Consider the following 18,129-nt stretch of genomic DNA (forward strand, 5'->3'; position numbering starts at 1 on the left):
ATACCAGTTTTATGAAAAAAAAATATTTTCTGTTTTATAACCTGACTTTAAAAATTGTTAACTTTTTAAACAAATATAATATGGATTTTCTCCATATACTCTTTACTCCAGACAAATCTGTAAATTTATCATTTTCCTTATTTACTCCCAAGACCCACCATCCTCCGTGACTTTGTGCTGCTCCCTTGCCTAAAATCTCTCAAAAGCTTCATTCAGCTATTGAATTTTTACCTACTCTTTAAAGTCTACCTCAAATGCCAGCCCTTCCAGGAATTCTTCATTTAATCATCACTTTTCCTCTCAGATCTTATATAGTACAACTCTGTATGTCCTTTTCAACCCTCACCCCATACTATTATTATATTATAGTTATTGTGTATGCGTCATTAGATTCTAAATTCTAAAAGTAAGCAATATCATGCTTAATTTTTTTAAATGCATCTCATAAATAGTGCAAAGGTATAGTGACAGGAGAAAATTCATGTCTATTGATTTGAATTACTAAGAGATGAAGATATTTTCCTGAACAACTAATAAGTAACAATATATCTGAATCTAGGTCCTTTGATTTTTAAATCTACCAGATGTCTCTTTTTATTCCACATTGAATCAGAATTGGGATGAAATTCAAACCCTCCTCAACCCAAAAAACAAAACAAAGCAACCTACAACAACAACAACAAAAAAACAAACAAACAAAAAAAAAACCTACAAGTTGATAAGAGCATCCAAACCAGTCAAATATATTGATATTTGATGATTATCAAGATAGAGGGACAAAAAAGTGTGTTGAAAAATGTGATCAGAGTCAAATGAAAAATATCAAAGAAGATGTTACACAAACATCTTATGACTATATATGTTGAATACTTTCTTCAAGAATAACTGGAAAGTGCTAGATATGGAATTAAAAATGTCAAAAAATGAAAACTATCAACAGACTAGAAGTAATTAATTTATAATGTGAGAATGATTTCAGAACTAGTTTTCTATGTATAGGTATTCCTTCAATTAGCTAAAGCAAATGTTAAAATCAATACTATATCAGAAAAAAAGCATAAAGATGGGGGAAAGTATTGCACACTATCATTATTTTATTCAAATAAATTACTGATGCAAAAAATAAAAAGAACTGAGAAACTGCATTGATACTAAATGATAATCACCATTTTCTTTAGAAGTTTAACAGCAAATGCCACATCAAGGAGATTAGAAGAATGCCGAAAACACCTCCAATAACAAGCATCTTATCACTTTGCCAAGAAGAGATTTAGATATCAAGGACAATACCAGTTCAAAATATAAACCTATTTGCAAAATGTGAAGAGAAAGATATTGGAAGATCAAAAGGAATCAGCTCACAAAACAATAAAGAGCAATTAAGAGAAAAATGAATTTGCCAAAAACTTGTTGTGAAATGCAATAAAATCTAATCATTGTAAGAACACATAAAGATGAAATGTAAGGCAAGCAACAAATAATCGCAAAATGCAAAATATTTAATAGGCTTTAACAATATGTTTTCATAATTTTGATGACAAAGAATCACACTTGGAGTCTGTATGTATTAATATATATGTGTATACAAATGTGTTTATATGTGTTTACACACACAGAGATATACACACACATATGCAACTGTAAATTTATCATTTTCCTTATTTACTCCCAGACGCACCGTCCTCCGTGACTCTGTGCTGCTCCCTATGCCAAAAAATCTCTCAAAAGTGAATGAAGTAGGTGATACTTTAAAAAAATGGAAGAATGACTGGATCTGATCAAGACCACACAAGATGTATATGCTGGTGGAAAACATAATTTTGAAAGTACTGAAACATTCATTTAAAATATATCAGAAAAAGTTGAAGATACTAAAATATCAAATGGTGGGGTTGGAATATAGACACTGGATCATTAAAAAAAAATCAAGATGACATTAATAACCATTAACATGTAACACAATCTCATCTCTATAAAATCTTAGTAAAAATACAATGCACATGCATATTGAGTTTCCTTGATGAAAATATGTGAAGTAAATAAAAAGGCTTTCATGGTTTTCTATATCAGAAGCTACTTTTATAAACACATAATTGATAGAAAATTGTAAAGAATGCAAGATCCAACTGTGTGAATATAATATAAAACATTTGATTCAATAATGCTTTCATCAATATAGAGCTGAAAGATATTTCTAATATCTTAGAAGAAAATGAAAAGTTTTCCTCAATGATCTCCTATATGTATATCTTTATCAAGAAATGCATAAAACATGAAAGGATACTCCATGAAAGTAATTTATCAATGCCTTAAAGAATATCTTTTGCAAAAGCCAAATGGAAAAATACTTTGCTACAGATATTGAGGACTTCCAGATGTTACTGTTTGCACATGATACTTTAGGGCCTTCTCCATGAGTTTTAGAACCACTCAAAAAAAATCAGACTAATTATCCACAGAGGAAAATATATATATATAAATCAAGAATTCCTTTTGTAGGCTATCTCATACAATTTTTTGTAAATAGACTTTTGCATTAGTCTAGTTTATATAACATAAAACACCAAAGTTAGCCTAGCATTAAAATAGAAAAAAATTAAGTGGAACTAGATTGAATTTTTGAAACGGTTTATTTTCAATGGTCCCCAATTTCCAATGACACAAAAACTCTTATTTTTAATATAATATTCTTAAAGTGGTGCTACTGAGCAATAAATCTTGGAACACAATAATCTCTAAAGAATCAAAATTTCATGTGATACAAAGAAACATTGGCAATACATTTGAGCAGTAAGATTAAGCTGCATCATAATACAAATGATGATTTCCACAGAATAAATGACATTAAAGATATCTAGAAACTGTATAATTGGAAAAACAGGTGTGTCAGTCATGAAATCAAAAGCAACAGATATTAAGAAAATAGGGCAGTTTTAGTATCCTACTAATATGGAAAGACTTAGAGAGGGAGGATATTGGAATGTTGGACAAGTCTCCATAGTTAAAATGTGGAAATGCATTGGTTGGGATCACACAATAAAAAAAGTGGTAGCAAGGAAATATAAAAGTGTCCTCTCTCACTGTTTCTTTTCTTCTTTTTGTACTGTCTTCCACAGATTTTTTCTCTTTTTTCCACTTATTTTCCTCCCCAATCTCTCCATTTCCTTTCTCCTTTCCCCCTTGTCCATGCTATTTCTTCTAAAAAATTTTTCCATAGTATAGAAATATTTTTAAATTTGATTCTTTTACTGAAAGGGAAAATTTCATGTTGTTAACATTAGTAGCTGACCTCATTTAAAATTAATTTTATCTGCCTCTTAAAAAATACTAGTTTTGTGTATTGTAATCAATTCATTTTCTTCTTTGACTCCTCATATAAAAGACAAATTCCAAGATAAAGAACTAAATTATCATCTCATCTGTTTCACTGACTATGTCTCAAAATTTCTCTCTTTATTCTCAACTTCTTCAGCTAAAAAATATTAGCTTCGCAATGCTCAAAAAAAAAAAAAAAAAAACAACCCCAAACTGTGGACTCAAAGAAAATTATAAATCAGAAAGTCTCACATTCATCTAGTCTAACAACTTCAGTGATTTTTGCTCAAGATCTCAGAGCTAGAGCTAATTAGGAAAGAGCAATACAAGTTCTCCTCTTCTGATTCCTGTTGCAACACTCTTTCCATTTTAAAGGTAAAATAAATTGTATCATTTTACTTACTTTACCATGTTCTTTCCTCATGTGGGTTATGTAAACATCTCTCTGAGTGAATAGGCGGTCACACTCCCAGCATGTCCATCCAGGATTGGCTACTTTCTTGGATTCAGCTACTTTTTTCACAGGCGATGGCAATTTCTTTTCAAGCTTCTCTTTCCCATTGATGGATTTCGGGTCCTCTTTGTTATGGCTGGCTGAATTTTGAGTTGTAGGCTTAACACTAAAGGGCAAGTTTATTCCCAAGTTTGGAGGCCCCTCAATACTTTTCAATGTTCCATGCATAGACTACATAGGGGGAAAAATTAGAAATCACATCACTAAAGTATAAAACTTCTTTAAAAGTATACAATAATCCATTATCAGCTTGTTGTCAGTTTATAAAGCACATTTCTTAAATACAATCCTTTATATTATGATTTAAAACTAAAATGTGAAAACTTCATCTTTAAAAAATAATTTGCAGCCCAAAAAGGGGGTACAAAGGAATACTTTGGAGGCTGATACAAAATACAAATTGTAATTTCATATAATCAAAAATCATTTTGTAATTTAAAAAACATATCCGGTCCAAACTTAATCTTGTTACTCTATCTTTCTACCAATATGGGGCAGTTTCCTTTTTTTCAAAAAGTAGAGGGAGATTACTAAGCCACGGTATACCTAAATGATTCAAGCTAGTTAGTAGGGGTGGAGATAGAGAGGAGTAGTTTAATTAATTTCAATTTCTAGCATAACAGTATCTTCTCCAAACCTATTTTGATGTTTCTAAAATCTCACAACTGCATAAAATGGTTTCCCTTCTTGGAATTTTAAATCTTTTTCCTCCCTGATCTTGTTTCGTTGTTCTTATTAAGGTTTTTTTTTAATCTGGACGTGTGATTTCATTGGTGGTAGGGTCCTGGTCTTCAGGGCATTAAAAGAAAGATTAAATGACTTGTTCAGAGTCACAAAGCTAGTATGTGTCTGAGATGTGACTTAAACACAATATTTTTGACTCCAAGTCACTCAATCAACCACACTTAGGTGTCTATGTAAGCAAAATTACAATCCCTAGTACTATGCCCTGCACATAAAAAAAATTCTAAACTAATCCACTTTTAGCAAACTCTTTCTTCTTAGAAAGTACAAATGTAAGTTTCCACATAGAAATTCAAATTCTTTGGGAAACAAATGAATTGAGTTTTTACTCCAAAGGTTAGGCTCGAAATCTATTGTTTTCAAAGCTGTTAAAAACAAGAAAAGGAAAGGTACAAAAGACAGGAGAATAATTTTGAGTTTTAATGAATAACTCCTCTCTGAATAGGTGCCTTTAGTAATATAAATCATCTAAGTTTGCTATGACTACTTTAGACTTAGAGGAAAGCTAAGATAATGTCTCTAAAATAGTTAACATAAAAGCAAGTCTTTTATGGCACTGAAATTTATACTTACATATGAGTTATACAGACAAAACACAACATTACATATGTACATATTTAACTTCAGTGACATAAAAATTTGCATTTATGTAAACTACTTAAGACACATTTTTCAATTCTGCTTTAAGTCTAATTATAGTCTGACAAGAAGCACTTATCCAAAGCAAGACTATAATGAACATGGTCCTCTTCCTGTACTATGTGCTTCTTATTTTCTTATTTAAAATTTCTGCTATAAGACCATAGAGGTTAACTATTCCAATGAATCCTACTAGAAAATGCCCCTACCTTGTACCATAGTAGAATGCTCTTCAGGCAAAGAGAACATACCTAACTTTTCCCCTATTAATAATACCTTTGAGAGAGAGATTATTTAACTTTCTTGCCTCCAAGAGTTTCATTGATTAAAATAATTGCTAACAATCTGACAAAGAAAACTGTCTGAATTAAAATTTTATACCATGATCCTTTGTGGAGAATTGGGGGAAGAAAAATGGGTGACATCGAAAAGCTATGTATGAACTAGGATTTTTTAAATGAAAGTCCTATTCCGTTGGTTTTTGAATAAGCTATACATTTTCAAAATCAAAACTCAATGCGAACTTACTTCAAAGTCCAAGATGTCTTTTAAGTCATTTAAAACACAAAAGAAAACAACAACAATAAAAATGCTCCTAAAAATCATACTAATTTGAAAATAGGAATAGTGGATAAAAAGCTGATATACATAATATAAACTCTAAGTTTATAACATAATATCTAAAGAAAATAAATGAAAAATTCTGATATGGGAGAAGAGAAGGACATGTATAAAGGGGAAAATGATTATACTTGCCAACATTTGACAAATTTATGTATTAACAAAAATATTATTCATCAGTAACAATTGCTTTTATGTACAATTTGAACCAAATACATTTAAAATTGACTTTTCCCTAGTTGCTACAAAAGTAATAATTGTAGCAGTGTGATTTTAAAGTGATGTGACAAAGTAGGGATGCAAGAATTAAAAATGTATTAGAAGACTTGTCATATATGAATAGATAAAAGATATGAAGGAATTTTGGGTTAATAGACTAACAAAGATCTATCTTGCAGTTCTATTTTGGAATGCAAAAGTGAAAAGAAAAATACACACTTCCCCTCTCTTTTATTCCTGATTAATTCCTTTCGTGCAAGGAACTACAGAGGTAAAGAAATTTCTGGTAGCAATTAAGTGAAATGACATGTGATGTTACATATATTTTTAACGGTTGCAAGAGGTAGTATCTATGTACTTCTTTAGAAATCTTAGCTCTTTTCCTATCCTCAAAATAAATATAGTACATATTTTCCTATCTTCTCCCCAAAATAAATATAGTAGTATGGAATATACATGAAATGAGAATAGCAAGAGAATATCTTTATTGTTTCTGTATTCTGTACCTTTGTGACAAATTAAACAAATTAAAATATAATCCATCCTTGTGGATTTTACTTCTTTTCAAGCTCTATTTCCTAGAAACTCATACTCATTCCTCCAGATTTACAATGAATACAACAAAGATCTTAACCACAATACTGAAGATCCAATGTACAGATTTTAAAATGTCTTCTAAAAATACATTTAAAACTCTCTCAAAAATATCTCCCTGGAATTTCCCTCAATTTTAAAAATATTAAAATATGCAGTAACAATGGTTTTTATTTCCCTTTTTAAGATTTTGATAAAATAATTTTTCCTAAGTAGATGGTCCTATGAAAAAATGATTTTTTAGTGAATGAAAAGTGAAGATGTGGAATCTTTAATTGACTTCATTCACATTTTGTCCTGCCACAACAAATCTCTACTCAAAGACACACTACAATCTCAGAAATGCATGATTAGGCTCATAGGTTTTTGTGAAATAACTGCCTAACCTCTAAGATGTACTGTTCAGTCATATTCAAAAAAGAGAGCTTCAAAGACTAAATATCTATTCATTTAGTGACAAAAGCCTAGAATAAATCAGGGATTTCATTTAATTTTAGAAGTGACCTTCCTGAAATTACAAAATTTTATCTAATCTCCAACTACAACATCCTACTGGAATTAAAATGAAAAGTTTTCTCTCTCTCTTTTTTTTTTTTTTTTTAAGAGATAAGACCTTTATTATATGGAAATTTAGGACTACATATTTTTCTTTTGGGGAAAAAAAGGTACTTTTAGTATTTCTGAGCACCCAATAAAAGGTATCATTGCCTAATCACACAAGGAACAAGACTGCTTTACCAGTCAGACTGGTCATTGAAAAGGTTAGAACTAAAACACTGGCCTTTTGGGGAAAGTCTAAATAACTCCAAGTGCATTTAGATGCCTGTACCTTTTTTGAAATGTCCAAATAGGTCATTTATTGGCCAGTTTATTTGCAGGCTTCAAAGAAAGAACCTAAAAAAATCAAGGGATGAATAATACTACAATGAGAACTTAGGTAATTATCAAAATAATTTTTCATTTTTCTACATATATACATATATCTATATCAGTGTTTTCTTTACAAATTTATTAACTCATGAAACCGTAAGGTAGGTACAGTTCATATTTCTATGATGTTCATAGAAAGTGAATTGCCACTCCTCAGTAAATGTCAATAACAGTCAGAACCAGAATTTCCACTAAGATGAATACTATGTTTTTAAAAAGTCATTTTATAGAATTATTTTATTTTTGCTGAAATTTGGATTATCTACTGACTTCTCAATATAAAAAAGCCCAGCATTTTATATTTCAAGTAATTACTGCAGATTATTTCTGAGTTACTTAATCCCTTGCATCCAGGACTCTCCTTGATATCTTTCAAACAATTTATAGCCTCAAACTATAACCAAAGATTGTATCTGCCAATTAATTTAAAGGATAGGAGTTGATAGATGCACACACACCTTGATATGGTCCATCATAAGCTGCTTCTGTGCATATAAAAGAGAACAGTCTGGACACTTGAAAACAGACACCTTCTGGTTTTCAATGTGTTGGTCAAAGTGGCGATACAGCAAGGTTTGCAGAGTAAACACAGTGTCACACATGGAACATTTATATATTATTCTAAAAACAGAAGAAGTATGGTAAAATAATGTCAGTCAGCCTGTTTGTTCAAGTTAAAGAATTGAGATTTTACAATTTTGCTTTCAGGAAGGAGAAGCACAGTGAGAACAAACATACATGATAAAATTAACAACATAGCTTGGCTGAGGAACAAAAACTTTAAAGGAAATTGTTATCCATCAACATCTGATCAACTTTGTCATTTGAAGTAAAGAAGTAACTCCCTGACCTTAGAAGCCAACCATTATGACTTTCTCCCCAGATAACAAAGAAGCACTGACCTAATTTTTGGACTCAAGATTTGGGTTCAACAAGCAGGCCCCCAATGATCTTTTAAAACTACTTTTGTGCAAAAGGGATAGTTTCATGACTATGTTAGCTCTCAGTGTGGGCAACCCGGCCTTGATAAATAAAATTTATTAAATGATCTAAGTAAGCTGCTATCCTCTATCTACCCAAGTTCACAAAATAAACATTACCTTTTTAAAATAAAAAGGTAGTCTCACTTCAGTGATTAACCATACTTTTAAGAAGAAAGTAGAAATTACACACATAAATATTACTAACAGATTTTCAAAAATGAAAGGTTTAATTTACTTTGAATAGCTATATTAATCTCCATTTAAAAGAACCATACTATCTCATTTAAGGAAACTACTAGACAATTTATAACATTCTGAACCTCAGTGGTCATTACCACCACCACCCATTATCATTTACCAGTGCTGTCCTGGACAATAATTGTCTAGAGGAGTTCTGACCTCAAATTCTTCCTGCCACCAATCTTTCTCTTGAAATGGATTTTATCAGTCACTTGTCAATGATACTACCCACAACAGTGGACCCTTCTGTCAGCCATTGTTCTACTTCATGTAGGTCCTCATGGGAGGCCCCATGAGAACCTGTAATTTCTTTGAAGAGCTGTGGGAATAAGCACAAAGAATTCTATGGGCAGTGAGGGAAACTGATTGAGAAAGCAGGAATGTGGAGGTCATGAAATGAAAGAAAGGGGGAAAAAAAGAGTAGGAGCTCTCTTTGGTTCATCTATGGTGAAAGCTGGGAAGACAACATGCACACAAAAGTACAAACTCCAGTCTTCCACAAGGCAATTCTTGTCAGTATTTAAAATCCTTAATAGATTATTTCCCTATGTTGAAATAGGTTTTTATAAGAACTTGCTTGTTAGTGGAATTTTTATCTTCTGATATGATTAATTTATTATTTTAATTAAGGAGTATTTTTCTTAAAGTTTTGTATTAATCAAAATAGATGATTCACATAAAAAGTTAACATTTATTAGCTATTTGTAAAAATGTTTAGGATCTCACATTTAGAATGGTATAATGATATTAAAAAATCCTGTATTTACAGAAAGAACAATAGGCTATTTGATTCTTTTTTTTTTTTAGCAGATTTTAAAGTAAAAGAAATATCATAGGATTTACTTAGTATTAGTACTCCTCTCTTCCCCTCCCTCTCCCCCAAAGCATCATAATAATTCTAGTTAAGTAGATAAAATTATACCCCTTTGTCTTTCAAAGAATATTCTAATCCAAAATAAGGTACAGGGGTGACTAGAAAATCCATCCGTTTTAACCATCTTTATTATTAATGTTTTTCTTTATAAATATCCCATTAGAAAAAAATAAAAAATTAAGCAGGTAGAAGACATGGTAAAGTAATAGGCTTGAGACAAAAACTGGTTCATATTTCACTTCTAGCACTTACTAGCTTCTGTGAGTCACATAAATGCGATTAAAACAAAAAATTATCAAGATAGGTCATAGGCTGGTAGCAATCACTTAAGGATTCCCAAATGAGAATACCTCACAGTGATAAATATATGTATCCTTGGCCTACTATTTTATTTCAACAGGAAAACAATAGAATTTTTAACTAATTGTAGAAGTGATCTAATACAATCAAAATTTTGTTAAATTTTACACATTTCTTTGTCATCTCCTATAACATAAATGATGCTACTGATACCATCACCTTTTACCACTAGAATGTATTATAATTCTCTTAACCATGGGAGTGCCTATTTTTTCTCTATGTAAAGTAAAATTTATCATTTAAAAAGTAATGTGAACCAATATTTAAATTTTGTAAATAAAATTGGTCCTACCAAAATATCTCCATACCATTATTAAACATTAAAAATCTCAAAACAATGTCAAATGTTATCAACTATATTATACAAAATTATAATCACAGATCTAGAATTTTCAGCATTTACATTATTTTCTATTTTAAAATTTTCATATAATCATATTCCTTAATTATTATTTATTTAAACTACAGAAGTATAAGTAAGATGTATTTTTAAAACATAATTAACATCTATTTCAAATAAAGTAGAAAGGTTAATAAAACCATGACTTCATTCATTATTAGGAATAAGAAAAAATTATTACATAAAAATATATTAAGTTAATAAACCACACATATAGTCTAATGTAAACTTTGTGATAATATTTTGGGATATATTTTTTCTTTATTCTAATTTGTACATTCCTTAAAATAATATCTTTTTAACAGAATTCTTTTGGTTTTTTTTTCAATTAATTTAAAATTCTTACATTTACCATAGAAAACGAGATTAAAGAAGGTGACAGAACATTAAATGTAAACTATTGCTTTGGGGAAAAAAAGCTTACTCTAAAATATGCCTTAATGATTTACTGTGATTTCCATCAATGAAGGACAGTTTAACTCACTGTACTAAATGATACAAGTTCTGATGAACTTGTTTAATATACTCACGAAAAATTTAATATATTTATGAATCCTTATCCTCCTCCTCCTCCTCCTCCTCCAATGAGCAAGTATTATAACAAAGTTTCAGAACAAAAGAATATAATGCTCCCAAATATGAGAGATCATATAACTACATTAACCTTGACCCCTTCGGATTTCCCTCAAAAAAAAAAAAAAGGATCCAAGATGATGAATGAACACATAACTTTCTGAGGAAAGGTGAACAATGAATAGCTTTATTTTTGATTACTTACTAGCTGAAAAATTCCTCATTTTGCATATATTTTATGTGTCTTCCATCTTTATGAAATCCTAATGGTTGACTACCTCATTTGTGGGGAGAAATATCCAGTTGTAAGGGATCCAAACAGGCAAATAATCAACTAGAATGTGTTTTCATAAACATACTATTCAAATGTCATATGACTTGGTCATAAATTGCTGAGATAACTCCTGTTCTTGGGACAAGCTACAAAATGTAAGATCAACGTAATTTTGGGTTTCACATTATCCTTTCATTTGTATATCCTGGAATTAAGACAGATGAAAAGCTGGTTAATGTGGATGTTATTACCTTAGTCAGGATGATTTAAATTTACTTTTGAATAAGCTTATATCTCCACAAAAGTCAAGTTACTTGTGTTTATTTTTTAGTTATAAAATTTAATATAAACTACATATGAGACTTTTAAAAGTCCAACTAATTTTGTCATGATTTTTGCTATTATACTAAAAAAAAATCTATAATATAAACTTTACATTTCTACATGTCTAGAGTCACAAGGTTGAATTCAGGTACAATGAAAAACTATTTCTATAATTCTTTTTAGTAAGTGAAATGAACACTGAAAAAAGCTACCTTCTTAGAAATCTCCTTGGGAGATTTTAGAATATCTTTTATGATTTTGAAATCACTTATGCAGTAAAATTTTAAAGTTTATGATTATATACATGAAACATGCTTGCTATGTTAAAAATAAATTTAATTCTGAACCAGGCTCTGATATTTAAGGTAGAAATATTATTACTACTAAGTTATTCTGTTTACAATGGGTTTCATTATGTATTAAGCTTGAGAAGTAGGAGCTGTTGAAATATATTTTCTGAAATTTTAAAATATGAATCAATTTTTTTCCACCAAAAATAATTAGGTGTTTTGTTGAGGTTTTTTAATACAAACCAGAATGTTTTAGCACATTTACTCTGTCTATTAATAGAGTTGGCTGTTGGACTTGGATTTGGGAAATCTGTGTTAAAATCCTGCAGAGGACAAATCACGTGACTTCTATGAACTTCAGATTCCTCATTTATAAAATGGGGTATTGTAATGGTGCTCATATGGTTATTGTGGGGAGAATACTTTGTACTTTGCATCGTGTGAACAAGAATTATTATTATAGATTACATCATCATCATTGAAGTAAATACTATAAATTTGACATTCATGCTTTTCCCCCCCCTAAGGCACTATGGAATTTTCCATATGCCTTCTAGGTAACTATCTATGCATCAGTGGATCTAGGAATTTATTTTCTTCCAAGTCTGGATTGTTGATATTTTCTCCAAATCTTCAAAACTGCCGAGAGGAATTTTATTTTATAAGAGCAGTTACACTGTCATAACAAATTCTCCAAACTGAATTAATTTAAGGATTTAAAAAACTTGTTCTGCAATAGGTCCAGAGAATAATTTTAAAGATTAGAAACTTCCTTGGTCTAAAAAAAAGTGTCCTTTAAAATACATAGATGTGTGTGTGGGTGTGGGTGTATATGCACGCGCACGTGTGTGCATACATAATTATAAATGTACATTTGTATGGAATCTCTAGGTTAGGGATACAAAACCTTGATACTACATCTCTCAAATGTTTGCTACTCCTTTTATTTATCTTTTAAAAATAATTTTAATAAATAGCAACATGTTTGCAGAATTTTCTAAGGTTTGCAAAGTGTTTTTCAATAGAAATATTGGGAGATAGGTACTGAAAATATTAGTTTCCTCATTTTGTAATTGTGAAGATGGAGGAGCTTGAGATTTATCTGAGGCAGAATTTAACTATGAGTCTCATGAATTGGAGTCTAAATATCTTTTTCACTGTGCTAAAATTCTCTAAATTAATCAATAAATCTCTAAATTAATAATAATACTAAATTTATACAAAAACACCAATTAAGAAAGTTTAATTTACTTTGATAAGCATTTATTAAATACCCTTTGTGCTAAGGAGCTAAGAATATGAAGAATAAAATGAAAGTACTCTAGCTGCCACAGAATTTATAGTAAACTGGATACAAATAAATGAACAAAAAAGCCTAGAATCCTAAATGAAACCATGTTTTTTTGAATAATTCTACTCTTTGAAGTAAATAGAAAATTTTAGCAAAAATCCTAAAGGAAACAAATAATTTATTATTCCAGATAACCTTCCAATCTCTTTTGTATTTGTGTACACAGAACTTTTCAACAAGGTAGCTTTTCCTGTTTTCATTTCACTTACTAGAAAGGATTATAGAAATAATTTTTCATTATGCCTAAATTCAATCTTGTGATTGTAGACATGCAGAAGTATAAAATATGTATACGCATATAGTATATAAAACATACATGTAAATAAATATATGTATCATACACACACACACATGTAGATATTTCTTATACCAAAGAGGCACCAAAACACATACAATTTTAATTCGAATGATTTCTGAGGAAAAAACAATAATACCTATCACTTTTCTTGTAGTCCCAATTTTCATTTTTGTTTCAACTCCTAATTTATCTAGATACAAGTACACTCTAAAAGGGACAAACACAAAATCTCATCCTTGATTCAAATTTACTCCAAACTTCTCACTGGCATTTGCCAAAGTGGTTATGATCATTTGATCCCTCCCTGTCATTTGTAGAGTACTTAGCACTTTAGAAGTTTATGAAGATATTCTAGTGCCCTACTTTGAGAAGGCAAGCATTTGATAAGAAAAAGAAAGAAAAAAAGAAAGAGGGGTTAAATGAAAAATAAGCCCTTTGCTATAGTTCATTTTATCATTTCTCTTTTTTAAAAATATCTCCCACAAAATTAATTTTCTTATTCAGAGTTGTCATAAAGTTTTAAACAGCATGTGAAATTCAATTTAATTCAACATTAAATAAATATTTGTTGAAGTGAATAATCATAAATCAATACAACTATTAAAATTAATGAGCAAAAGAGTAATAAGTATAGCAATGTATAAATATGTATCATGTGCTTTGTAGTTTACTTTCTGCCCAATTCTAGAGCTGGAAATAGCATAAAAATAATTTACTCTATTTTCAGGCAAATAAAATGTTCAACAATGGCATCAAAGAAAAAGTTAGGAAGAAAACTGGCTAGACCAAATATAGTATATATACATAGGTCCAAGTTAGAAATCACACAATTTTTAGGGCAATAAAGAATAGAATATTTCTGAAAAATGAGAAGACATCATGTGATTGGAAATATTCAAGGTAGTTATTACTATATCAAAAAATGCCAATCAAAAAGATGCCTATAACTACCAGTCCATATGCCTACATTCTCATCACTGCAGAGTTACATGAGAATTATCTACACATATATGTTGGATTGTGATGAAAAGGTAATACTTTACAATACATAACATTTTTACAGTCACAGAAATTGACTGCAAGTTATAAAAAATACAATATGCCATTGTGTTTATTAATTATAAAAAACCTTTTAAGAGCCAAATTCAACTTTTAAAGTCTCCTTTACAATAAGATGTTCCTACTATATGTTAAGATCATTAAACATTCCTTAATTGATGTAACATCAGAGATAACTTTCTTTAACCAGCCCTTAACTATGAATGGCAAGCAAAGCATAAAACACACACTTGTTAAAAATGTTTCCCACTATCATGGAAGATGTCCATCCCATTAAGTGGAATAGTGAGTCAGTGGGGAGATCTTTCAGATGCTCCAGTTCACGTTGACTGCAGCAATAAAAGAAATATCACAAAACCTCCTAAATGATATCCATAATTACAGAAAAGAATTTGGCTTAACAATTCCTATAGAAAAAAAAGAAAAGAGAGAATCTGGGGGTCACCTGATCAATAAGACCAGAGCAAAAGGAAAAACTTTGAAATTTAAACACAGAAAGGAAGGAAAAGATTAAAAAGTAAACATGAATGAATAACAATAAAGAACTAAACAAAAATAAATGCACCATTTTGGGAAGTCCCAGGGAGGAATTTGAAGGAAATCTGATTCCAGGATGAGTCTATATAATTATGACTTTTAGAGTATATTTGTAGCTTTATAAATCAGGATTGAAACTAAAGTGAAAATTTATAAATTATAATAAACAAGACAAGATTTCTTTCTCCTCAAAAACCACGCAAATTAAAAATGCAAAAAAAGGGATGAAATTACTTCAAAGAAAAGAGCCATTCCCCAATTGGCACATGGCCAAAGAATATTAAAAATAGTTTTTAAGAGAAAGAAATCCAAACTATCTATGGTCATGTTTTTAGAATGCTCTAAATCACTAATATTAGAGAAATACAAATTAAAGCAGCCTTGAAGTATAGAATCTCTCACTCAGTGTAATGGCAAAGGTGACAAAAAATAAAAATGATAGATGCTGGAGAGACTATGGGAAAACGGATATACTAATGCACTGTTGGTGGAGCTGTGACTAGTTCATCCATTTTGGAAAGCAATTTGGAAATATCGGAAAGCTATTAAACTTCAATACCACTAAGTCTAAGGAATGTCCATCAATTGGGCAATGGCTAAAAAGGTTATGGTGTATAATTATGATGGAGTACTTTTGTGCTGTAAGAGATGATGACAAAGATGGGTTAAGAAGACTTACGTGAACTGATACAAAATGAAGTGAAAAGAACCAGAAGAACAATTTATACAATAACAGTAATACTGTAAAAATGACCAACTTTAAGACTTAATAACTCTGATCAATACAATGTTCATATACATTTTCAAAGGACTCAAGAAGAAATGTGCTATCCACCTCTAGATAGATAACTGACAGTGCAAACTGAAATATATGTTATTCTTTCTTGTCTGGACATGGTAAATGTGAGAATCCATTTTGCATTACTATAGATGTATAATGCATTTTGTTTTTCTTTCTTTATCAATGTATGGAGGAGAAGGGAAGAGAAAAATAATTTTAAACAAAACAAAATTGATGAGCACGAGGGTACCTGACTTTCCTATGATTACTAAAAAGATGGAAATATTACTTTTAATAAACTTTATTAATCAAAATGAGTTGAATAATTTGAGACTGAGTTATACAAACAAGTGAAAAAAGTAATTTATTGATATATTAAGGCTCTGAGGTGATGAGCTTTGATATTGTTTCTAGAAATGTCTTATTATTCATTCTATTTGTTAACAAGGTTCTATTAAATTAATCTAACAAATATTCATTGAATCAAGTGCTTATGGAAATGCCAGGTGCTATAGAAGATATAAGATGAATAATAGCAAAAATTATATTTATTTTATATATTTAATTGTCCCTGTATAATTTGGTTGACCCGTTTTAATATACCCCAAAAGGTACCCCAAATTACAGGATGTTTGCACCTACAGCTAAAAACAGAATCTGAAAGATGAACTACACAATTCCCTTTACAATTTGCTTCCAGCCTTCCTTTGGTGAAACAAATAGCACAAGGCTTTAAATCAAAGACTAATTTGTTTCATGATAGAACTACAGGATTCAAAGGGCTCTTTAGAGATCATGTATTCTATCATTCATCTTCAGGCAGAACAATACTTAAAATACCCTATTGAGATTGTAATCCTTCAGAGTTCCAATTCCATAGCTTCCCTCAGAAGCTAACTTTAATAGCATAACATTCTCTTTCCTTCCTAACCCAAATCACTTTATTTAAAATTAGATACATTTTTTGTCTTGTCATCAATAAAGGAAAAATAGCTACTTATTCTCCTAAAGAAATTAACCTGAATACAATATGCAGCTCTACAAAACTAGCTTATACATTTCATGGATGACTCAAAAGATCATCCTGGATTGTTCCTGGCACTCAGAAGACTTTCACATCCTTTTCTTACTTCCTTCAATTAGTACATGCAAAGGGAATTCTGAATAATTTTAATTATACCTGAAGAAAAACATAATTAGCAGGATAACAATTATAAAAAGAAATCACTCTAAATGAACAGTAAAGCCAAATACACTCCACTTATGGGCATAAGAACAGTCAATTGTTCTTTATAAGCTGACTTGTAACTTGTACAAGTCTTGTTAATTATATATATACACACATACACATATATATGTTATAATCATATAAATTATATAGATAGATAGATAGATGCATATTGTCCTTTGGAGGCACACAATATTTTATACTGAATTAAGACAATGACATAGTGGACAAGAGAATTAGAAGTCAAGAAAACCAAGGATCAAATCTTGCCTCTAATGTAGTAGCTATAGATCCATGAGCAAACTGTTCAATATTTTAGTGCTTCAGGACATTCTACAAGACCATCAGTTGGAGAGTTGCTGATATGAATCAATGAAGGAAAATTCCACACTGTCTTACATTTAAATGTCCTATACCAATGAAGTCACAGGTCCAGACCCTCCCTTCCCCTCTATACTCACATAATATAAAAACCTTGAATTTATAATCAAATGCATAATATTAATAAGTAATTAATAGATACAACTTTTACACCAATCAATAGAGATCCCTAAAATTTCCATATGGATGTATGTTTATTTGTTCCTAATTCAATTTAAATTTTTTATTTGGGGAAAAATAGTGATGTCTCCATTAATCTGAAAGTCAGATTCTGGTGAACTCAATCCTACAAAACACAGTTACAAATTGGAAACAAATGGAGAAAGTCTTATGATTGTTACAAAGTCCCCAAACTACTCATATAATTAATTCCTTAAGTTCTCATTTAAAATTTTCGTTATCTCCTACTTAACATATATTTTTAATAAGCTTGATTATGTAGTTTTCCCAATTATAGCAGAAAACAATAACAAACTAGAAATTGTCAAGAGATTACTATTAGAGGAAATCACAATAAAACTTTTTTTGTCTTTGTATCCCTAACTCACAAAAGATGCTTAATAAATGCTTGTTGATTAACTGACTCTTTGACAAAGTAAC

The 18,129-nt window shown here is 30.1% G+C and overlaps 1 protein-coding gene and 1 long non-coding RNA gene across 9 annotated transcripts in view; one reads left to right on the forward strand and one right to left on the reverse strand.

Moving 5' to 3' along the window:
- Nucleotides 1-18,129, reverse strand: part of ZNF532 (zinc finger protein 532) — a 111,533-nt gene that overhangs the window by 19,270 nt on the left and 74,134 nt on the right. For all 8 annotated transcript variants that reach the window (XM_003759967.3, XM_031945908.1, XM_023496160.2 and 5 more), the window contains 2 exons: nucleotides 8,035-8,197; nucleotides 3,719-4,000 (listed from right to left, as the gene is read on the reverse strand). In XM_003759967.3, the coding sequence (XP_003760015.1) occupies nucleotides 3,719-4,000; nucleotides 8,035-8,197 (445 nt within the window). The remainder of the gene's footprint in view (nucleotides 1-3,718; nucleotides 4,001-8,034; nucleotides 8,198-18,129) is intronic.
- Nucleotides 1-18,129, forward strand: part of LOC116420505 — a 51,393-nt gene that overhangs the window by 13,157 nt on the left and 20,107 nt on the right. The window lies entirely within an intron of this gene.

The sequence above is a fragment of the Sarcophilus harrisii genome, chromosome 1, assembly GCF_902635505.1.
Source record: "Sarcophilus harrisii chromosome 1, mSarHar1.11, whole genome shotgun sequence".
Taxonomy (NCBI): Eukaryota; Metazoa; Chordata; class Mammalia; order Dasyuromorphia; family Dasyuridae; genus Sarcophilus; species Sarcophilus harrisii.